General features: G+C 39.7%; 2 protein-coding genes across 2 annotated transcripts; both read right to left on the minus strand.

Annotated features, from left to right (window-relative positions):
- On the minus strand, nucleotides 1-15769 carry LOC307139223 (complement C1s-1 subcomponent-like; the record flags this gene model as incomplete). The annotated part of the gene is made up of 5 exons (XM_079838113.1): nucleotides 1-1170; nucleotides 1398-1472; nucleotides 1560-1676; nucleotides 14950-15096; nucleotides 15568-15769. 5 exons carry the CDS (start codon nucleotides 15767-15769, stop codon nucleotides 404-406), a joined length of 1308 nt encoding a protein of 435 aa, XP_079694239.1. The 3' UTR covers nucleotides 1-403.
- A 1500-nt stretch (nucleotides 15770-17269) lies between these two features.
- LOC307138950 (complement C1s subcomponent-like) lies at nucleotides 17270-25026 on the minus strand. Its single transcript, XM_079837681.1, has 11 exons — nucleotides 24783-25026; nucleotides 24367-24568; nucleotides 23997-24171; nucleotides 22609-22743; nucleotides 21146-21348; nucleotides 20921-21065; nucleotides 20690-20808; nucleotides 20480-20558; nucleotides 20268-20402; nucleotides 20104-20178; nucleotides 17270-19981 (listed from the first exon to the last, which is right to left on the minus strand). The coding sequence occupies exons 1-11, from the start codon at nucleotides 24815-24817 to the stop codon at nucleotides 19215-19217; spliced, it is 2070 nt and encodes a 689-aa protein (XP_079693807.1). The 5' UTR covers nucleotides 24818-25026; the 3' UTR covers nucleotides 17270-19214.
- Nucleotides 25027-25085: the final 59 nt, after the last annotated feature.

Consider the following 25085-nt stretch of genomic DNA (forward strand, 5'->3'; position numbering starts at 1 on the left):
CATCTAATGTTTATTTCACGAGTTCGTTTAGCCATATACTCTTTAAGCTAATGAGTTTAAGAGTATTTGGCTTGCTGTCCGCAGTGGAGGGGCTCGAGGAAGCAGCTTCAACCCGAGCTTAGATTTACCCCGCAGGGACTACTAGCGCTAAGAAGAGGAGTATGGTAAATGAGATGCCTAAATTTATGTTGGTGGAGTTGGGGAGGTGGAGGGATGCCAAAACAGCTGATGCCAGAAAAAGGTGGGTGGCTGCTTATATGCTCTGGCAGTTAATTGAAAGATTAGATGGGTTCACTCCTCCCAAAATTACATTGTGAACTTCACTTAATTATTTGATTGCATGTTTTAATCACAATAATGCAAAACTGTACTGTATAATGACTGACAGAGAGCTCATGTCATGTCAATTGTTTGCCATTGTTTTTCTGATCCAGTCCAGGTAGTTCTGAACTTTAGTGTAGAAACCTTTAGAGACTTCATTGCCACATCTTTCAGGACCCCATGACACAATGCCCCTCACCTCGTAGGCCTGCTCTTTACTTCCATAGCCCAACATGGGGAAGAACAGAGGACCTCCACTGTCACCTTTACAACTGTCAACACTTTTAACATCGTCTCCAGCACAGAACATGTTATCAGTGGTAGGCAGATTCCCTGGATCACACTTGTCAAGAGTATATTCCTGAACATGCCCATAACGTAAACGTTTACTTATTAAGCCCCGCTCAAACCCTCCAAAACCTGATATTGTACTCATCGTGCCCTCCATTACAGGTTCATGTGTTTTGTTTGGCAGACACACTGGCCTGATGTTTGGACCGAGTGGCACCTTGGCAGACATTTTGATCAGGGCAATATCATTGTCAAAGTTGGTTGGATTACCACCCAGGCCAGCCCTATGATAATTTGGGTGAATTATGATCTTCTCTGCCATCATAGTGACTGGGTTTTTGTCATCATTGTCAATTATTCCTGCAAGCCAAGTCATGGTTGTTTCTTCATATCCATCCACTACTTGAGCAGCTGTTAGAGCCCAGAAATCGCTGATCAGAGATGCACCAGCTCTGGGAGATGACCTACGGAAGAGCTGCCAGGGAATCTGCCCCAATCTGGCTGGCTTCCCACCAAAGACTCTGCCACCAGAAGAGACCTCTGTATTCATTCCACACACTAAATATATATATTTTTTTAAAAAGAACAAAACAAAGAAACAAATATATGAAAATATGTGTAATGTTAAATAGTAATACAAAAAAGTACAAAATAATATAACATTTCTCTTAATCTTTTGGCTGGCTTCCACCAAAGACTCTGCTATCAAAACTGATTTCTGTGTTTATTCATCTCTGAGATAACATTAAAAAAACCATTGTCAAGTTAAGTTTCATAACCATTACCAGGAACACAAGGAGGAATATTGTCCTTGTTGTCATCTGCTGTCCATTTCTGGTCTTTTGTGCAGGTGTATCTTACTACAAAAAAGAAAGAAAGAAAGAGAGTAAGTGAGTAACTGAACAAAAATCAACATTAATAAAAAACAGTTTTGTACAGTCTCTGACCATTAGGAGTTCCTTCAAATGTGTAGAATGGCTCATTGCAGTAATACACAATGACTGACTGATTGATAAACCGAACACCTCCATTTAGTAGGGGCTTTGGTTCTCCACAAGATGCAACTAAAAAAGAAGTAGAGATTAAAAAAGGAACAAGATAATAAACCGAATGTTTATTAACACTGAACACATTGTGTAATGTCTGTTAAATCGATGTGTTACAGTTGTGATGTGGGCAAAAATTAAAAAAATAAAACCGCATATTTGTGTGAGCAATTTGTATTTCTTGAATACAAAATAAAAATAAACATAAAACAAAACAAAACCCACGAGGGGGAAAATCAAACATAAAGACAAACTACCAGGGTCGGAACAAAGAGCATGAAAACAGGAGATATACCAACGACAACGAACCAGCCAGGACTGAAGACACAATGAGATAAAACAGGGGACAAACAAGGCAGTTGATGGGGAAGAACAGGTGGGGCAAATAAACCAATAATTAGATAGCAAAAGGGGTGGGGTCAAGACAAAAGACAGGAGCGTACATGATACAGAAAATAATAAAAACACCACATATGCTAAACAAGACAGACATGTGACATTACCCCCACCCTACGGAGCGGCTACCCGAAACAAAAAACCCCTAAGGAGGAAGGTGGGGAACAGAAGGAGCAGGTGTGACAGGCCAAGAAGTCCTAGAAGGGACCAGAGAGGGATGGGAGGGACAGACCAGGGTGGGATGGGAGGGACAGACCAGGGCGGAAAGGGAGTTACAGACCAGGGCGGGACGGGAGGGACAGACCAAGGTGGGACGGGAGGGATAGACCGGGGCGGGACACACGGTTCAGGAGGTCAGGGCGGGACACACGGTTCCGGGGGCCAGGGCAGGACACACGGTTCAGGGGGCCAGGGTGGCGCACACGGTTCAGGGGGCCAGGGCGACGCACGCGGTTCAGGGGGCCAGGGTGGCGCACACGGTTCAGGGGGCCAGGGCAGGACACACGGTTCAGGGGGCCAGGGTGGCGCACACGGTTCAGGGGGCCAGGGCGGCGCACACGGTTCAGGGGACCAGGGTGGCGCACACGGTTCAGGGGGCCAGGGCGGCGCACGCGGTTCAGGGGGCCAGGGCGGCGCACGCAGTTCAGGGGGCCAGGGCGGCGCACGCGGTTCAGGGGGCCAGGGCGGCGCATACGGTTCAGGAGGCCAGGGCTACGCACACGGTTCAGGAGGCCAGGGCGACGCATATGGTTCAGGAGGCCAGGGCAGCGCACACGGTTCAGGGGGCCAGGGCGGCGCATATGGTTCAGGAGGCCAGGGCAGCGCACACGGTTCAGGAGGCCAGGGCGGCGCACACGGTTCAGGAGGCCAGGGCGACGCACACGGTTCAGGAGGCCAGGGCGACACACAGGGTTCAGGGGGCCAGGGCGGCGCATACGGTTCAGGAGGCCAGGGCGGCGCACACGGTTCAGGAGGCCAGGGCGCCGCACACAGTTCAGGAGGCCAGGGCGACGCACACAGTTCAGGAGGCCAGGGCGACGCACACAGTTCAGGAGGCCAGGGCGGCAACCTCAGTTCAAGGGGCCACATATGAATAATACATATGTGTTATGTATTCATATAGCACATATGAATAATAAACATTATCGCATCTATAAAACACGTCAAAACTCGATGAAGCACAACGAGAACACGTATGTTCAAATATTATAAATTTTTTATTTATTTAATCTATGTTGATTATGAAAGTGAACAGGATAAGATGCGCAATGTGTCAGAAGACATGGGGGACAGAACTGATTTTGACACAACTTTTTTTTGACAAAACAAGTTTTGTTTTGTTGAAAGCCTTTCTTTTCAGTGAATTTCGTTTTAAATAAATTGTATCTTAATTTTAATCAATGTTTTATCAACCATTTGCCTGGATTTAATAAACAATAAGCAAATATAGCAGAGTAAGCCGACAATGACAGGCGCCAGCGCTGTGTGAACAACGACTTAAATGAATGAATAGGCTACTAGAATTTTTATTTTATTTTTATTTTTTAGTTGGGGGCAGTCCTAGCTATTTCAGATAGCCTATATTCGAACCAGCGCATGTCACAAAGGGCTTTCTGGGTTGAGGGTGCTGCGAGCGGAATGAGCTTCAGAAATTAAATAAATCTTCAGAAAGTCGCTCTGGAGGAAAATTACCGCTCTTTCTACGCAAACTGGGCCACAGATGGTAAGCACAATTACATTAACCCAAAACTAAATTAATTAAACTTTTTAAAATTATTAGAATAGACATTAATAGAATAAATTGTCATGCAAGTAGGCTACTTTTGAAATCAGGTACTCTTTTACTTAAGTAGGGTTGTCATTGTGGTACTTCTACTTTTACTAAAGTCAATATGTCTCTGGTTATTTGTAGCCTATTACTTCCACCACTGGTGATAGCGAACGCATTATAGCTCAACAGGCTGCAGTAAGTGTAAGTCAAGCGTCAGTAAGTGATAATGTTAATTTTACTGCTTTAATTTTTCCTAGTTGTTAATTTAAGCCGTTCGTGCTGCGCTGGCGCCTCCATGCATTGTCTGCTATATTTGCTTATTATTTATTAAATCCTCGAAATTGGTTGACAAATCGTTGATTAAAATGAAGAAACAATTTATACAAAACGAAATCATTTCTGTCCCCCATGTTTTCTCACATATAGGCCCTATCATAATAATATTTCATAATCAACGTAGGCTAAATGAAATGAAAAAAAATAACATTATAATATTTAAACATATGAAACTAAAACAAGTAAAGTAGGCTACAGTACAGAGAAATGTCATGTTGGAGCGGGATTTGAGCGCACGTCGTTTTACCAGTGAGCGGTTCATGAGCTCCTTCAGTCAAATGCTCTATAGGCTATGGTAGGCAGGTTTTTTGCGTTAATTTTCATTTCCTGTCGCTGTGCAGGCTCTTTTATTGTATATGACAGTGTAAACAGCTCAATAACTATTTTAGTTAAAGGTTTAATGTAGGCCAGTCCCTTGCATTACGATTGCTGGCGTCAGCATCGCCTTGCATCGCCCAACAAGGCTTTAGCTACAATCAGCGGATGGCGGGCGGGTGCAGCTTTGAACATTGGTCAAAAAACGTTGGGGCCGACGGATTTTGTGATAAGGTTGCGGATTAAATAAAAGCCCATCCGTGCATAGTGACGCACGGATAGTGAAAGCGTTTCGCTCACAGCCAAGCTTTAAGCACCCAGTCGTGATCATGTTCATTTTACTGCTTTAATTGTGAGGAAACCCCCCTAAAACGTCTATCATACAAAAGGAGAGAGTCCTAAGATTATATTTATAACAATACAATAATGTATTTCCTTGCAGATATAGAACACGTTATACTCGTATATAGCTCAACAGCGGCTGGCTGAACTGCGGCATGAGTCGCATTGGAGTGACGTCAACTTCTCTCTTCAATTGATTGGCTTGAGGATGAGCTGTCAATCTAAAACTAGTGGACCAATGGTGATGCTAAGACCCGCCCCTAATTTACATGAAACTTGAACTGCAACATTTGAAACCGCAAGCACAGAATGTGGAAACAAGAGCAAAGGAGAAAAGAGCACGGACATGCAAAAAATTTAAATAAGAGCAGAAAACATGCTTTTGTGAGCGATTTGGATAATTTTGAATTCATGATTCAGTTTTGAGCAATATAATTTTAAACTTGTTTAAATATTTGATTTGCGCTTATTATTTTTATTTCCGTGACTGCGTTGTTTGTGATTCTGGTTAATTTTGCATTGATTTTTCAGTTTTGTGCGTTATATTTTCACATGTGCTTTTAAAATTTTGATTCATGCTTATTATTTTTTTATGCGTGACTGCAATAAATTTGGCGGGAAACTGATCCCATAGGCCAGGGCGGCGCACACGGTTCAGGAGGCCAGGGCGCCGCACACAGTTCAGGAGGCCAGGGCGGCAACCTCAGTTCAAGGGGCCAGGGCGGCGCACACGGTTCAGGGGGCCAGGGCGGCGCATACGGTTCAGGAGGCCAGGGCGGTGCACACGGTTCAGGAGGCCAGGGCGGCGCACACGGTTCAGGAGGCCAGGGCGGTGCACACGGTTCAGGAGGCCAGGGCGGTGCACACGGTTCAGGAGGCCAGGGCGGCGCACACAGTTCAGGAGGCCAGGGTGACGCACACAGTTCAGGAGGCCAGGGCGGCAACCTCAGTTCAAGGGGCCAGGGCGGCGCACACGGTTCAGGAGGCCAGGGCGGCGCACACGGTTCAGGAGGCCAGGGCGACGCACACGGTTCAGGAGGCCAGGGCGACGCACACGGTTCAGGAGGCCAGGGCGACACACAGGGTTCAGGAGGCCAGGGCGCCGCACACAGTTCAGGAGGCCAGGGCGACGCACACAGTTCAGGAGGCCAGGGCGGCAACCTCAGTTCAAGGGCCAGGGCGGCGCATAAGGTTCAGGAGGCCAGGGCGGTGCACACGGTTCAGGAGGCCAGGGCGGCGCACACGGTTCAGGAGGCCAGAGCGACGCACACGGTTCAGGAGATTTATTACAAGAGATCTTCCAAACAGAAAAAGGAAACAAACACAACATAGAGTGATACAGAACATAGAATAATTTATTTCAAGATGCAAAACAAATTAAACTGTACAACTGGTAACTTGAAATAAAATGAAAAATAAACCTCTTCAATGTCATATAAAATCAAAATTCCTGTACACCTTCAGAAAAAATAACAGCTGGAAAATTAAACATTTTATAATCTGCAATCTGATATAAAAATACATTTCTGTAAACATTACTGAATAAAAATATACCAGTGCCAACACTGGATTACAGGGGGAAAAAATTATAATAACAATAATATAATAAAATATTTCAGTGTCAAAACTACCTCAGTACTAACTTTAAAACAGAACAGCAGTGCCAAAGATAAATGAGCCTTTAAATCTCCTTTGTAAAAGCTTATGAAGCATAAATAGGGGGTCTATCCCAGTGGTGGCTCCGCCTAGATCCCTGTTATGAACTACTGGCACCGTCCTGGCCTCCTCTGGCTCTGCCCTGGTCCCCTGAATGGCCGGCTCTGCCCTTGTCACCCAAGATGCTGGCAACACCCTGCCGGCATGACTCCGGGACGCCCACCTTCCCTCCCCGGTTGGACTATCTACGGCACGAGGACGCACCTACCGGGAGGGGGGAGTACTGTCTTCTCAGAGTACCACTCTTCTGCACTACATCTCCCATCACCCTCATTGGCTCCCACCTGCACCTCCTTCACAATCAGAGGTGGACAGTAACTAAGTACATTTACTTGAGTACTGTACTTAAGTACACTTTTTGAGTATCTGTACTTTCCTTGAGTAGTATTTTTTCTGGAAACTTATGACTTTTACTTCACTACATTTGAAAGACAAATATCTTACTTTTTACTCCATTACATTTCTATCAAGGCCCTCGAATTAGAAAGTCGTAGCCGCTTTGAAAGTCAGTGGATGATTTGTGTTTTTTTTTCAGTAATCAGTAATCACTCTTGTAGGATCACATGAAGTTCAATGATTTCCAAGTTTTTTGAACACTAATCAATTGATGGCAAAATAGAAGGCGGCAGTTCCCAGACGCAGTGCGCGCAACCATGGTCATACTTAAAAGTTAAAATTAAGAAGAGCAGACGTGGATAAGTCTGAAAAAGTGCGACAACACGAAAGTGCACACAGAAAGCTGCCAGACCACAAGTACTGAATTTTAGTTCTACTAATTCTACTAAAATCTTATTATAGACTAAAACTAAAACAATTCAGATGCCCAAAATGTTATAGTCCAAAGACTGACTAAAACTAAATCAAAATTTGCTGTCAAAATTAACATTGGTATGAAATATGGATGGTCAAATGATTTTTATAGATCTACCCGCCAAGTTGCTACATAACCTTGTGGATACATCGCTAACGCATAACGTTCGACAATGATGTTAGTTAGCATGCAAAAACGTAGTTGGGCTAATAATGTCAACTGAAGTCTGAAGTCCTTTGTTTTTTTTGTTTTTTTTATATTTTATTTAAAGCTTTTCACATTTTTACAGAACCCCCCACCCCATGCCAGCAAATAAGTAACAAGTAAATAAAGTAAATAAATAAAATAAAACATAATAAAAATAAATAAATAAAATTAAAAAATTAAAATGCCCATATATACATAAGTGCATACACACAGAAACATACAATATCCACACATACATATATACAGATACACATTGTAAAACATCTACTTACACATACATTAAAATAAAATACTTAAAATAACATGCCAATACTAATGGTTATTTGGTAAACAATTACCCAATTATGGAAAAAAAGTTATTGCACCCTGCAGAGCGCTATAATCTACAGTACCACACCTAATATAAATCCAAAATGTTACATTCAATGGTCCTCTTCCAGAAATTCTATAAAGGGCTTTCAAATCTGTAAACATTTCTTCGCTTTACCGGCAGTTTCATATCTGATCTTTTCCATATGTAGCACACTGCTAAACTCTGCCAGCCACAACTCAAATTTAGGTACAAACTCTTTGTTCCACGTCAACAAAATTGCCTTCTTCGCTATTGTCATCCCATATTGTATCATCCGGATTTGATTAAGGCTATAGGTCTCTAATAAAGGGGACCAGCCTAATACTGCAACAAGGGGATCATGAGGAAAATCATTCTTAAGTACTTTAGAATAAAAACAAAAGACCTCAGACCAAAATTTGTATATTTTTGGGTAGAACCAGAATAAATGAGCCAATGTGCCCTCATTGGACTTGCATTTAATACACAAAGGTGAGACAGAGGGATATATAGAGTGTAATTTTGTACGAGAGTAGTGTAATCTATGCACAGCTTTGTATTGTATCAGTTCTAAGTTGGAGCTGATAGAGCAATCCTTAATACCCCGGAGGGCCTCGGCCCAGGAGTCTTCTGAAATATCTATACCAAAGTCTTTTTCCAAGGACATCTTTAAATGGTGTGTAGGAACAACTCTGAAGTCATTTATGCATTCAACAAATTTAGAAATAAGACCCTTCATGTCAAGTTCAAAGTTCAAACAATAATAAAGATTTTCAGGGGGTTTATAGGTTTCAAAATTAGGTATATTACTTTTAACATAGCTTCGCACTTGTAAATACCTAAAAAAATGAGAGGGGGGTAGTCCAAACTTTTGTCTAAGCTGGACGAAAGATGCAAATACATTGTTAATGTATGAATCACCTATGGATACAATTCCTTTTTCTTTCCATAATACAAAAGTTGTATCTGTCTGCGAGGGGGGGGGGGGGGGGTGCGTGGTTATAGGCTATAGGAGTAAGAGAACATGTTTGAGGGAGTTTGAAGACCTTTCTAAGCTGATACCAAATCTTAAGAGAATTTACAACAATGGGGTTACATTTCTTAAATGTTCTAATAGGTTTGTTTTCTGCAAAGAGTAAAGCGGGAAGGGAGGAATCCTGAATATCCCGCTCAATAATGAGCCGTGCAGGAATGGTGGTATTCAATACCCCAGGGTATGCACTACGCCAATACATTAAGGCCCTTATGTTGGCTGCCCAATAGTAGTGCTGAAAACAGGGAAGTCCTAGACCTCCAACATCTTTAGATTTACAGATATGTGCTTTAGGTATACGATGGGTTTTATACCCCCAAATAAACGGCATGATCAAAGAATCAAGTGTCTTAAAGAATAATTGGGTTAGGAAGATTGGGACATTTTGAAACAAATAGAGAAACCTGGGTAAGGCAACCATTTTAATTGCGTTGACACGAGTCATTGTGATCATTGTTCATTGTTAAAGGGAGTACTCGCTCCCTTTAACAATGAACTGTTAAATCATTGTTAAAGGGAGTACTCGCCAGGTCTCTACATCACTCTTCAGCTTATCTATCATAACTTTGTAATTTGTTTCATATAAACTTTTGAAATGTCTAGGGACAGTGATACCAAGGTATTTTAATTCACTTACAGTTCTGAAGGGGAGATTATTAACAAAAACTGGATCCATATTATCGTACAATGGCATAAATTCACTTTTCTGCCAGTTAACAGTGTATCCAGAAAGGGTACCAAGCTCACTGATTAAGTCAAATAAGAAAGGCAGAGATCTCTCCGGCTCTGAGAGAAAAAGAAGAACATCATCCGCATATAATGAAATCTGATGTTTTACATCCCCCATCGTAACAGGGGATATGTGCGGATGATTTCTTATACTTATCGCTAAGGGTTCCATGGCGATAGCAAAAAGTAAAGGGCTCAGTGGGCAGCCCTGACGGGTACCACGGTGAAGAAGGAAAGAGGGTGATCGGTTATTGTTTGTGAGAACAGAAGCAAAGGGGCAAAGGTACAACATCTCAACCCACGAAGAAAAATGTTGGTGCTTAATATGTATGGCCATTCCACACTGTCAAATGCTTTATAAGCATCCAGGGCTAGAATGGCTATTTTATCATGTTTTCCTTTACTCCTATACACAATGCTCATGAGCCTACGTACATTATGAAAAGAAAATCTCCCGGGGATAAAGCCTGTTTGGTCTTCATGTATTATTGAACTGATACATTTACTTAACCTATTTGCTAGGATTTTAGTAAATATTTTTAGATCATTACCAAGAAGGGAGATGGGTCTGTAAGAGGAAGGATCTGTATTATCTTTATCTTTCTTTAAGATCAATGCAATATTTGCTGAATAAAGTGTTTCTGGTCATTTTTTGTTTTCAATAGAATTTTTAAACATTCTTAATATCAAGGGGCCAATTTGATTAGAAAAAGCTTTATAAAATTCTGTGCAGAAACCGTCTGGGCCAGCTGCTTTACCATTGGGAAAACTTCTAATAGTTGTAGAGACTTCTTCCAATGTAATGTCTGAATTTAAGTTTTCCCTTGCATCCTCGCTGATTTTAGGAGGTCCAAGGGAGCGAAGGAATTTTGTAATATCTAATGAGTCTACTTTACTTTGAGAGGAGTACAATTCCTGATAAAATTCATGAAATACATTGTTTATTTCTGCTTGTTTATTGGTCAAGGCCCCGGATTTTAACTTAATGGTTTTTATGGCTCTACTAGCTTGTATGCCCCTAAGTTGACGAGCCAGCAAGCGATTGGGTTTGTCACCTAACTCAAATTGTTTCTGTTTTCTTTTTAATAAAAGGGAGCTAACTTGTTCAGATAACCGTGTATTATATTCATATTTGAGCTTCATAATACTTGACAGAGTTAAATTGGACGATGTAAGTTTGAAATGATCCTCTAGCACTGGCAGCTCTATTTCTATTTCTGAAAGTCTTTTGCCCCTCTGCTTTTTTAGTTCTGCTTGAAAAGCTATAATCTGGCCTCTAATGACAGCTTCAAGAGCTTCACATAAAGTTGAATCAGACATGTCCCTCTTATCATTCAGAGTAAGAAATTCGGTGATATGGGTGGTAAAAGGTTCTTTAAAACCGTCCTCATTTAACAGAGTGGGATTAAAACGCCATGAATAGGGGGAGGATTCCATCCCAAAGTCTACTGTTATAGAAACAGGGGAGTGATCAGATATTAGAATATTATGGTATTTAGAAGTTAAGATTTTGGAGGTTAATTGAAAATAAGTTAAAAAGTAGTCAATCCTTGTATACGAGTTATGGACATTAGAAAAAAAAGAATAGTCTTTGTCAGTAGGGTGTTGAAGTCTCCAAATATCAAGTATATTCAGAGAATGAATTAGATTATTAAGAACAGTAGCAGAATTAGAAGATTTAGGAGGGTTGGGGAGTGCCTATCCATAAAAGGGTCCAAGATGCAATTAAAGTCCCCTCCAACAATGAGATGAATGGAGTCAACATCAGGTATCATATTTAAAACAGATCTGAAAAAATGTGGATCATCGAAATTAGGAGCGTATAAATTCACAAATGTAACATGTTTTTCTGAAATAGTGCCAGTCACAATAAGATAACGACCATTGGTATCCTGTTTAGTGGTCAAATGTTGAAAGGGAACATTCTTGCGAATTAATATAGACACTCCACGGGCCTTTGAAGAGAAAGTAGAGTGGTACATTTGGCCTATCCATCTACATCTAAGTCTATGAGCACAGGAATGCTTAATATGAGTCTCTTGTAGAAACAGTATATCTGCGTGTAAATAATTCAAATGCGCGAAGACTTTAGATCGTTTAACAACATCATTTAAACCACGCACATTCCAGCTCAGAATATTCAAATGTTTCTTAAGGGAGCTCATCAAAGTGCAGTGTGAGGTAAACCATAGGGTAAAATAAGTGACAATTAAGTACAAGTACAGGCATTGTTAGATGCACAAAACAGAGAAAAGAACAAATAAACATTCCCAATGCAAAGCTGGCATACTTTTAACCCAATAAACTCGCTTTTCGAACCCCAGTGAAAATCAAAATACCCCATTTAAACGTGAGACAGCTGAACGGAACACAAAGAGGAGTGGAAAAAGATAAAGCGAAAAAGAAAAGAAAAAAATTAGACCTGAGACCTAACTGTTCTTCAAAGCAACATACAACTCTGTCTCCACAAGAAATAGTCATTAGAAAAACTTCTCATATGAATGAATGAACATTCTGTGTATGCATAAACAAAAAAACACAAAAGCATACACATACGAGCAACCTTCAGACATTACTGACCTGCTCAATTTCAAGTCCTTAGTGATAAAATATAAGGGTGGCCCGACTGATCCGTCAAGACAAGAGTCATATGTCTAAACATATAAAGAGTCACGCTCAGCAAGACCATGAGTTGAGCAGGCCACTAGCAGCTTGGAATGGTGTCTTACCATGATGTACCGCGGTTACTTCGCGTTCAGTCACTACAAGAGACTGTCAATGTATGATTCGGCCTCTTGCGGGGACGAAATATTTTCTTTCTAGACGGGCAGGATACAGCAGACCGTATTTTATTCCTTTAGCGCTAAGCTTTTCCCGTGCTCCGTCAAACTGCTTGCGTTGGGAAGATACCTCTGCTGGAAAGTCTGGGAAAATACTGATACGGCCCCCGTCGAAAGAGAGCGGGCTTTGGTTTCGGGCAAGCCGCAGTACTTCGGTCTTAACAGCGTCATGATGAATCCTGGGGCCAGTTGCATAAACTAAGCCATTATGTTAAGACAGTGTCTTAAGATCTAGTATGAGCCACTAGTAGTTAAGCAAGTTGCATTCAGTCTTACTTTTCATATCAAATTAGGCCAGTCTATGTTTTTATGTAACTGATTAAAAAAAATTATGAACAGTCTTAAAGAAAAAAAATGTATGTCTAACTTGTAAGACTAGTCTTAACGGTTTATGCAACCGGCCCCTGGCAATCATAACTCGCGGTCTGTTGTTCACGACGGGGCCAATGCGGTGAGCTCGTTCAACCTTTTTCACCACGAGGAAAATTAGCTTCGCCCAGTAGCTTATGGTAACAGGCCAGATACAAACTGTGTGGGGTTGCCCCTCTCGACGTTCTCAGGGAGACCTGCAATCTTGATATTTTGTCTGCGGGATCTGGCCTCTAAATCCGTTACCTTTGACTTCATATACGTATTCTCCTGTGATAAATTGGAACAAAGCTGCTCCAAATGAGAGATTTGACGCTCATAATCAGTGCTAGCCCCCTCCAGGTCAACGATGCGAGATGTGTTGGCCGCTAGTAATGACTTCACTCCTGAGTCCTGACTGGGAAACCTCCAAGTCGTTAAATCTGGCATTCATGGAACAGTCCATCTTTCTAATGGCCGACAGAATATCTCTAGGTGAAGGCACTTCTTCACTCTCCAAAGGTTGAAAAACATTGGTGGCTGTGGTCTCATCAAAGGGTTAGTTCACCCAAAAATGAAAATTCTGTCATGAATTACTCACCCTCATGTTGTTCGACACCCGTAAGACCTCCGTTCATATTCAGAACACAAATTAAGATATTTTTGTTGAAAGCTGATGGCTTAGAAAGGCTTCAGATAGGCCTCCATTGGCATTCAGTACATTTACACTCCCACGACCCATAAAAGGCACTTAAAACGTTACAAAGTCCATCTCACCACAGTGACTCTACAGTAATTTTACGATGTGATGACAATAGTTTTTGTGCACAAAAAAAATCAAAATAACACCTTTATCCAACTTATTCTTGTCTTCCGTGTGTGCCTCCACGACGCATGCGCGAGCATATGACACAGATCCAGCGTTCGGACACATGACCCAGAAGCGATTAGTTTACAAGCAGAGGAAGACGCGCGTATCTAAGCTGTTGGATTCTACATTGATCGTGCTTTAGGTCTCGGCGTAGTTCTCAAAATGGGGTTAAAGTGTGCATTTCATGGATTCCCGAACCCCGGCGCTACGTCATATTCTCGCGCATGCGCCGTGGAGGCCTACACGGAAGACAAGAACAAGTTGGATAGAGGTGTTTTTTTTATTTATTTTTTGCGCACAAAAACTATTGTCGTCGCATCATAAAATTATTGTCGAGTCACTGTGATGAGATGGACTTTGTAACGACATTTTAAGTGCCTTTTATGGGTCTTGGGAGTGTAAATGTACTGAATGCCAATGGAGGCCTATGTGAAGCCTTTCTCAGCCATCAGCTGAGAGATCTTACGGGTGTCAAACGACATGAGGGTGAGTAATTAATGACAGATTTTTCATTTTTGGGTGAACTAACCCTTTAACAGAATTGACTTGACCGCAGGCGTTTGCATCGGCCAACGTCGGACTTGTTGGATTGCCTTCCACCGTATCGGCAGCCAGAGACGGAGCCTTTTTGACAGTCTTTTTAGATTTATTCATCATCGCCGTGTTAGTTATGCTAAATTATCAAATTTAGCAGGAGTAACGAAGTTTTAGATTATTTATTTCCTCAAGTGTGACGGAGCTGAGCGAAAACGCGTCCTACTCCATGTGCTGCTCTCTAGCGCCCCAACTGAAGTCCTTTCAGAAATGTTTTTTACATAATCCTATCAAATAAACACAATGTAGAAACCTTTCTTTTCTAGTATGATTTTGACTTTGATAAGAGCTTTGTAACTTTTAAACAAGTATTTAAATGAGTTCAAGATATGCTAGCATGTCGGATGGAGCATGACTGGCTTAAACCACCATGATGGAACAGCATGCATTCATACAACAATGCAACGATAATAAAATAATGCGTTTACTTTTACTTTTGATACTTAAGTACTTTTAAAAGCAAGTACTTCTGTACTTTTACTTAAGTAAAAATCTATCTTTACAACTTTCACTTGTAATGGAGTAATATTTAACCAAGAGTACTTTTACTTTTACTCAAGTAATGGAGTTGTGTACTTTGTCCACCTCTGTTCACAATGACCCGCACCTGTCAGCGATCTCCCTCATCAACAGCACTATATCCTCACTCACCTCGTCTTCCCTCATTGTCCAGTCTCGTTAAACTTTTGTGTGTTGAACTTGGTGGACCCTTCCCTTGCGATACTTTTTCCAGCGTTCTACTCCGTTGATATTCCCCAGCAAAGATCTCCGGCGTTTGTCTCCTGTGTTCTCCTCTGCCTTATGTTCACCTGATGTCTGTTTATGTGCTCACTGCTGATAATAAACACCCTGACACCCATAACTCTGTTCATAAGTGTTATGCAATCACCCTGGTATCCTGAACGGGGTTCATAACACTTATGAACCACTGATAACTTCTAAATAACTGGTTTGTAAATGATGTAATATTTGATAATACTTGAAATGATAAATTGATCATTAATAAAGTATTTACACATTATAGATATGCTTATAAATCAAGAAAAAGCATGTAAATCTGTGTTTATAAACTGCTTATTAATGTCTATTAATGCTTTATAAATGCTTAATTAACTATTTACTAATTCTTAACTAATGATTTATAGCATGCAGTTATTATAAAGTGTTACCATAGTAATACCTACTTATAAATAAGTATAAATGGAGCTATAATTCATTCATATAATCCATTAAGCATGGCCTTCATAGAAAGTTTTACCAAAATTTTACTGTGATTAGATTTGACGTTATTTTGAAGTGACGTAACACTTACTTTGAGAGAATCATAGCAACAGTTTGGAGAGGGCTCAATGTCCAGGTGATTGAAAGTTAGCTGGATCTGATACCCCAGCGGCACCTCCAGGTCCCACTGTTCCAAGATATCTGCTGGATATGGTTGAGGGTACTGTGGAGAAGACACCTCTCCAAACATGGCCGGCTCACATTCACACACATTCACACATGCCCACAGCAGGCTGGATCAGTGTGTTTTGGTAGGACAAGGATACAGACAGAGATCCAAGAAGTTCTTAAACATGTTCTGAGATGGTTTAAAACATTACTCTCCATCGAGGATTAATAAAATAATAATGTGGATGAACATAAATTCAGATGAAACATGATAAAAAGAGAACTTACCAAATTATTAATACTTTCCCAGCCATGACAGACATGCAGATGTCAATAGCACCTTCACTAAAATTATAAAGCAGTTCTTTTTTTCTCTGCAGTTTTTATGTGGCTACAATTGCAATGCCTCTTTCGTGGCAGAGAAAGGGTATAACAATCATGATAATATAAACATTTATTTGATTTGGCAGTGCAACAAAATCCATGACCCACGATGTACTTTTTAGCCTGTTTACAAAATGGACAAGGGTTAAAGTCTGCAGAGATGTTTTTGAGCACTACTATTGCGTAGGCCTAATTTGTGGTTTGTTTACAGTATGTTGTGTCCTCTCATTAATTTTCTTTTGCAAATGGACATTAAGAGGTTCATTTTTCAAGAATCCCTAGGGGACAATTTCTGCATATTGTATATTTTAATAGTAAGATTCTAGTTTCAGTAGGTCTTGCAATTATATGAGAAAGAGTTTATCTGACATGTATAGTATGTATAAGATTCACCTGCATTTTGTTTCATTTTCCATGATCACATGTATCTATGATGGTTTAAGAGGAACATTTGAGCTCCTCTTTGAGGATGGTTGCATAACCAGTTTAGACTTTGCGTCAAAACGCTACAGCAACACTTTACAATAATAATATGGACTAATATGCATTAACTAATGCACAGATAATCACATGTTAATGTATGAAGAACTAAACAATCAATTAATGATTACTGCATCAGCAACTAATACAGAGTCAATAGATTAAGTATTAATCATGTATTAATTCCTTAATAACATATAGTATTAACTAATAGTGTAAATTACCACAATTGGCTATGTACTTCAACTTACAGTTGCCTGCTTTAATTAATCATTAACTAATGATTTGGAAATGTGTCATTATATGACTTTACTTGTTGAGGCACATGATTATTAAATATGTCATGATGATTATGGGTTTTGACATTCCCTCTAAAGGTCTGTGAGACAGTTTTACATGCAGTGAATGCAATGTCAGAAAATGTGTTTAAAGGATGGGTAAGTTGGTATGCACACAAATATCAACACACCAGAATCTGAACTACTGACCGCTGTTACGTGTTTAAACTGGCCGCGACCATTATCACATCATGCCTCAACAGTTGCCAACACTGGACATGACAGACCATTGCAAGTCAGTTTGTCCTTCATAACGAATAGCACAAGAGCAAGAGAATAAAATGTTAATGTGTGTGAAGTGCTTAAAATGAATAATTAAACTATTTTATTCACAACATTTGTAAATGCAAAAAAAAACTGCATTGGGTAATCAATTATTTGAAGTTTAAAGACGTTTATTAGCATTCTATTTAAATTACATAATAATTAACGGATCATTTAAACATTAACAAGCATATTATCTCATAGATATTTAAATATTTATTTACTAATGATCCGTTAAGCATTACATAATGTTTCTTAATTATTTATTAATGAAGCTTTTAATCAATGTAAACCATCTGTCAAAATATGGTCTGTCAAAAACCATCTGCATTTGTAAATGAAAAAAAAAGTGCTTCATCATATGGATTGAAAGTTTAATGACATTTGTAAGCATTTCAATTTCCATTAAAAGGCTCATGAACTGCGTTTTTTTATTGTTTTATGATGTTTCCTGGGGTGCACTTATAATGTTAGAATGCTTTTTACATCAAAAACTGTCATAATTGATAATGAAAGGCATATTTCCTACCCTGATTTAAGCCCTCTGCTCTGAACGCTCTGTTTTAAACGCCACTGATAAACTCTCTGTTTGATTGACAGCTGCAGCACGCCCTGCTCAAACGATTGCAAAGGGAGCTTTCTTTGATCGCTTTCTTTATAGAATTGAATCACTGTTAAATAACAGATTATTTTCATCCTACTAAGAGAAACAACGCAAGCTTATGTTTAGTCACTGGTCTGATTTACTGACACACAGACAAAGAACATCTGATTACATGAATGATTACATTTCAGATCAGGCATTAGAATGAACACAGTCCCGGCACAATATTTTGTAATCCCCAAAGGCATGTTTATTGCTTTGTAGCTCGAAGGTTTAACACTAGGCCTATGTTACATCAAGCGGCAACCTCCCGCAGTTTCTCTTGAAGCCAATACGGAAGTGACTTAAACTGCATTTCATCGACTGGCCACTAGAGACAGGCTCCAGAAGGGAGCAGAATCTCATTGAGCACCATGTTAAAATGACCAACTTTACAGCAGAATAAAACATGTCTACAGCCTGGTGCAAATTGTGATTTTGGTCTATACAGCTAATTTTGCTGTGAGGGGGAGGGGGTCAATTTTTTTATAATCATTTATTTACATTATATAAAGCATTAAAGTGGCCACTTTGAGTGACAGGTGGATAGCCATTTATCTGCTGTCTGTTAGTCATCGCGTCACTTCAGCTCCGCCCACGTCCCACCATTTTGCCCATTTTCTGTTACCTGGGATGGCGACGGCCAGCTCGACCCTACTTTACGCTTCAAAACTGCTCATCAGAATCCTATGGGTGACGTCACGGACACTACGTCCATATTTTTTTACAGTCTATGTGTTACATGCGCGAATCGGTGGGCGGGGCTAAACAGGCAGTAATGAAGTAGGCATTGATATTCTTCTGCTGAGGCGGTGCTTGCCTCCCTTTGACGTCATAGATCCCCACTTTGAAAAACCTGTCGTTTGCTGGGCCTGGTGTCTATAAAAGATTTTCTTTGACTAACAAGGAAGTTTTCATCTCTGATATTCTTATATTAACATGACCGTTTATTTATCAAAAACTCAAGGGAAAGTTGATTTCTCAATTCATCACCCCTTTAAGTAATTATCTGCTGATAACTATGTAATGTTTGTTAATGATTTATTAATGAAAGTTATTATTATAGTGCGTTACCAATTAATGGTTTAGTTCTTCATGAGGCATACATTAACACTGTGCATTAGTTAAGCATGCATTAATGCATATTAGTGCCCCTGTATTGTAAAGTGTTACCAACTTTATTTTTACCCAGAAGGGGGAGATAAAGTTATAAAATAATCATCTTTGCTATAGTTCGACAAATTGGAAAAGACAGTAATAGGCTCCAATTTTATTTAACTGAATTATTGCCTGCCTGAAATACAAAACTTTTTTTCATTATAAAATCGTTTTATTCTAAATCTTTTTGACCATTATGCACACAATGGAACATCAGGTGTCATTAAACACTGATATTGTCTCGACTTGCACAGCGTATACTAATTATTTGCCATTGTTTCTCTGATCCAGTCCAGGTAGTTCTGCACTTTTGTGTAGAAACCTTTAGAGACTTCATTGCCACATCTTTCAGGACCCCATGACACAATGCCCCTCACCTCGTAGGCCTGCTCTTTACTTCCATAGCCCAACATGGGGAAGAACAGAGGACCTCCACTGTCACCTTTACAACTGTCAACACTTTTAACATCGTCTCCAGCACAGAACATGTTATCAGTGGCGGGCAGATTCCCTGGATCACACTTGTCAAGAGTATATTCCTGAACATGCCCATAACGTAAACGTTTACTTATTAAGCGCTCCTCAAACCCTCCAAAACCTGATATTGTACCCATCGTGCCCTCCATTACAGGTTCATGTGTTTTGTTTGGCAGACACACTGGCCTGATGTCTGGACCGAGTGGCACCTTGGCAGACATTTTGATCAGGGCAATATCATTGTCAAAATTGGTTGGATTACCACCCAGACCAACCCTATGATAATTTGGGTGAATTATGATCTTCTCTGCCATCATAGTGACTGGGTTTTTGTCATCATTGTCAATTATTCCTCCAAGCCAAGTCATGTTTTTATTTTCATATCCATCCACTACATGAGCAGCTGTTAGAGCCCAGTAATCACTGATCAAAGATGCACCACCTCTGGTATATGTTTTATGGAAGAGCTGCCAGGGAATCTGCCCCAGACTGGCTGGCTTCCCACCAAAGACTCTGCCACCAGAAGAGACCTCTGTATTCATTCCACACACTAAAATATATAAAATAAAATACAAATTATAAAAAATTATATATATATATATATATATTTGCACAAGTACAAAACATGTATATAAATATCTTTTTATCGGTCTGTCAAGCCATAATTATTACCAGGATAACAAGGAGGAATAACATCAATGTTGTTGTCTTCTGTCCATTTCCGGTTTACTGAACACCCGTATCTTACTACACAGGAGAAGGAAAGAAAGAAAATTAGCTTTCAAAGTCTGGATTTGTCACTCACAAGAATGAAACTGGATTTTGTACAGTCTGACCTTTAGGAGCATCCTTAAAACTGTAGTAAGGCTCATTGCAGTGATACTCTATGACAGAGAGAAATTCGTTGTTTTCTCCACTGATAAACTGAAAGGCTCCATTTGGCAGTGGCTTTGGATCTCCACAGTCAATAACTGCAATGACACATAGGAACAACATGATGAATGGATGAAATGTAGAATGCAAAATCAGGTGATGTGTATTTACTCACTCTTGCACTCTGGCAGTGTCAAATGCCATTGTCCATTACTCTGACATATGGACTTAAAACTTGCAATCTCTTTCTCTCCCTGAGAAAAATTAATTCATGTCACATGTTGCTAAGGCCATCATCAACAGATTTCCTAGTTTACTATACAAACCACATTCTTAGTTTTACCATCAGTATGATTTTTACATGCATTTTTTACATTAATCTCACCATCATGAGCTTGTATCCTGGGTTACAGTGCACTTGAATGTAGTCTCTGTACAAGTACTGGCTAAAATATGGTCTAACTCTTCCATTGCTGATGCTGCCCGGATGTGGACACTCCACCCCTTTAAAAGAGATGTGAGGACATCAGAGTAATAAACGTAAACAGAGATTTTTGTAGATTTATAGTGATTCGTCAGTGTTCTGATATCATAATCCTATTTTTCACTCTCTCACTCTGTGTGGTGTAACGTAAGCTCCACCCCTGGCTTTGTCCGTATCTGTCGGTGTGATACTCCAGCTGGACGGAGTGAGTGCTCGTGTTCAGGACGCCAGGGCTTATTCCTCCGCAGTACTTCTGATCTTTTCCTAGGGCAGACACCTGAGAAAAAATGAAAAGCAAAAATAATCCTAAAACATGTATTCATCTGAAGATAGGCAGACATTTATAGCAAAACATACTTGCAACCAGTGGAAGAGGCAGGTTGGTCCTTGATTGTAGACCTGCTCTATATGGAAGGTCTGGCTAAAGTTGAGGGTGATAATGAAACCTGGCTGCACAGAGATGCTGTAGACACAGTCCAGATTCTGCGGGGACATGTCTGGGTAACCAGGACTGGAGATGGTCCCCTCTAGTTCACTGTGCACCCCACCTCCACAGTCCACTAGCACAGGGAGGAAACACACACCACTTGCTATAGACCTTTTGCAGCAGAGAAACAAGCGACCAGCCATCTTTAGAATTTGTCTTTGAATGTCCGTTTTTGCGGTAGCTCTGTATATTTCTATGGCATCGCTGTTGAAGTGTAATGTTATAACAAATGTCAGTAGATCAGGAAGATTTTAAAATGAGTGGTTCTTTCATAAATCCGTATCTTACCTTCATCCTGTGGAAATACAAACAAAATACAAAAGAAAGAACACAACGAGCGCAGCACTGAAAAGTACAAGGTCTATAAGCTTATATAAGGTCTATAGTTTTTGGTTGTTTTTTTCCAGCTGGATCTAAAGTTAGACTATGGTTTATAGTGTCAGTGCTATTTTGGTATTGTTTACATACTATGATAGTTTTTATTAATATTTTGAATTAGCTTTTTTCCATTTTAATTTTAATTTTAGTTGCATTTTTAGTAAGTTTAGTAAGTATGTTATGTGCTTAAGTCCTTTTTATTATTTTAATCATTTTTTAAAATCAATTTATATATATATATATCAACACATTATTATAACTATATTTTAGCTTTAGGCAACATTTATTATTTTCATTTAGTTTAAGTTTATCATCTAAATTATATTTTGTTTCAGCTTTATTTTAAATAACAAAAATGTTTTTATTAGTTTTATATTTGATTATCAATGAACAATCATATCCTTGGTTTTTATATTGTTTTTACACTCAAAAAAAAAAAGGTTCTATATGGCACCAAAAATGGTTCTTGTCTCGTAATCCTAGGGGAACATTTTTTAGTGCTATATAGCACCAATTTTGGTGCTTCAGTGGTTCTTCAGCGGTTCTTCAGAGGTGCTATAAAGCACCTTAGTCAAAGAAACGGTGAAGAACTGGTGAAGAACCACTGAAGCACCAAAATTGGTGCTATATAGCACTAAAAAAGGTTCCCCGATTACGAGCCAAGAACCATTTTTGGTGCCATATAGAACCTTTTTTTTTTTAGAGTGATATATTACATTAATCATATGACTGAATTGTTTTATTATGCTGTTGTTTTGATGACTTTACATTAGAATGCAATGGTTAAATGCAGAAATCTATATAAAAATTGTAGATAAACCATTTAAAATCACGACAAAAATGTAACACCTTTTAGAAAACTAAAAACGATCACCAACCTCCATAATCAATATAAAAAGCATGGTGAAAATGTAAAGATCATGGCGCCTGGACTGTTATTATTGAACACACTCACAGGCACAGGTGCGATGGTCAGTCCTTAGCGTGTAACCATGGTGACAAGCACACAGGTAGGAGCCAAGAGTGTTGAGGCATATCTGTGAACATGGTGGATCTTTTACCACACTGGAAGACGAACACTCATCTATGTCTTAGGGAACAAGTAAGGATATAAAGCGTTAAAAGATGTACACAAAAGATTATAGTGTTAATACAGCACTGATATTGTAGCATATTTCATTAAATAACAACATACGACACGAGCAACAGTGCTGTTGTGAAACTGGTGCAATGTATCAATAATAAAAATGGGAGTTGCAACTGGTTAAGCCACTGTGGTTCTTATATAATAAATGACCTGCGCCTCAGATGCCTGATGTTTGGAAAAACAATTAATTCGGTAGGGCTAAATGTGTTTCCATCTTAGTTTAATGCACAAATCTTCTTATTTTATTACAAAATATATCTGTGTTAATTTAGCACACACATTTTTTAATTGCATTTTAAAATTGTATGCACATCGTGGTGTTTCCATCCAGCATTGTATTTATTTATTGCAATATCTCACAATTCAAAAATATGTTGATGGAAAATGTCCAACTGACAGTCTGTATTGAACACACAAACACAAGCTGTGTCTCATTTTGAAAGGCTGCGTCCTCCAGAGGTCACATTCGAAGGCTGCATGCGTCATCAAGGCTGTCTCATTTCAGAAAAGTAAGTAGGACACTCCGAATGCGACCTTCAAATGTGCCCTTCTTTTCAGGTATTCGGAATGTGCATGATGTGTATCCTTCACTGCTGCAGATAACCCACAATTCTTTGCGTCGCCATTAACAACCATCATGTTTTTTTTAAATATTATTTGAAAAAATGGTGACGCCGGCAGATATACATGCAAGCGAAGATGTGGTGTTTAAACGTATAGTTTCCAGCTTGTTTTTGTTTTTAAGCTGTATTACCTCAAATCGATAGTTGTGGTAAACAGTTTAGTGATTTTTAAACATTTAGAACTACTTTGCTGTCAAGGCAAGAAGCATTGCATAGTCATTTTCAAGTTATACATAATTTTCATTCATATAACTGGTGTGAGTGCGCAGCCACTGTGAAAGTGTTGGAATATCAACGTGATACTTCCTGCCTGTGTGTCCTACGAAGAACGTCTCGTTTAATTCTGATTAAGAACACTCCGTAAACCGCATCCTTCACAGGATGTGTCCTCCGGAGGACGCAGCCTTCAAAATGAAATGAAATGAGACACAGCTACAGACGTGGAGTGATACAAACAGCTAAAAGCCAATCAAATTCAAGGACAGAGCTGTTGACATCCTGATAGAACATGTTTAGTAGAAAACATATGTACACAACACTAAATTGTTTGTAATATGCTTCAATATAACTCACCAACAGCCTGGTAGAATGCAGTGAATCCCAAGTGTGACTCGTGATTTGAGTCGTCTGTTAGAAAAACCAGCTGGAGACGGTTACCTGGAGCCAAGATGGGCTTTTCACCAGGGTGAAACCTGTCTGTGGAATTCTGGCCACAGAACTTACCCAGAACCTTCTCATCAGACACAACCTGAACATAAAAGAACCACATGTGCTGAGGTATAACAAATAAATGACTTACTAAAGCCAAAGCGACAGTGGTCACAATCATGACATTTTCAGACCTAATTCACATCTAGTGCATAGAGCATGACTTTCTTTGGAGACGTTCCCCCACAACACAGTATCAAGTATGGATTGCGCAACATCTATAAGCGTCACTAACCGAGACAGAATCGTAATAACAGTTTGGAGAGGGCTCAATGTCCAGGTGATTGAACGTCAGCTGGATCTGGTAGCCTTGAGGCACTTCCAAGTCCCACTGTTCTTGGAGGTTCGCTGGATATGATTGAGGGTACTGTGGAGAAGACACTTCTCCAAACATGGCCGGCTCACATTCACACACATTTGCACATGCCCACAGCAGGCTGGATCAGTGTTTGAGTAATAAAAAAAACAAAACAGAAAAAGATCATAATTGTGTCATGCTGGAAGAAATCAGTAAATAGACACAGGATATTCTGAGATGGTTAAGAATTGTCAATGTCCACCAATAATTTGTTATTTAAATGGATCACACAATTGAATTATTTATATTGTAATACACAAAAATGTTAAGAATTAAACCTAAAAACAACGTACCAAATTAGTAGATGTATTCCATCCATAACAGACATGCAGATGTCAGTAGCTGTTTCAATTTACTGCTAATGCAGTCATGAGGTTTTCTTGTGATAAAGTTTATGTGGTTAATAATCACAAATGAGAGAACAAGAGTCTAAAAGTCATCAAAAAAGGTAAACTTGTTTGATTTGGCTATGGCAGAAAAGAGAGAGAGATGACAAATTTTCCCGTAAACCCTCAAACATTAAAGGCTAAAGTCTACAGAGATAATTTTCATGGATCTTTTCTTTACAGATCATGTTTCCACCTTTGTCAGTTACA

Source organism: Gobio gobio, assembly GCF_949357685.1.
Source record: "Gobio gobio genome assembly, chromosome: 15".
Taxonomy (NCBI): Eukaryota; Metazoa; Chordata; class Actinopteri; order Cypriniformes; family Gobionidae; genus Gobio; species Gobio gobio.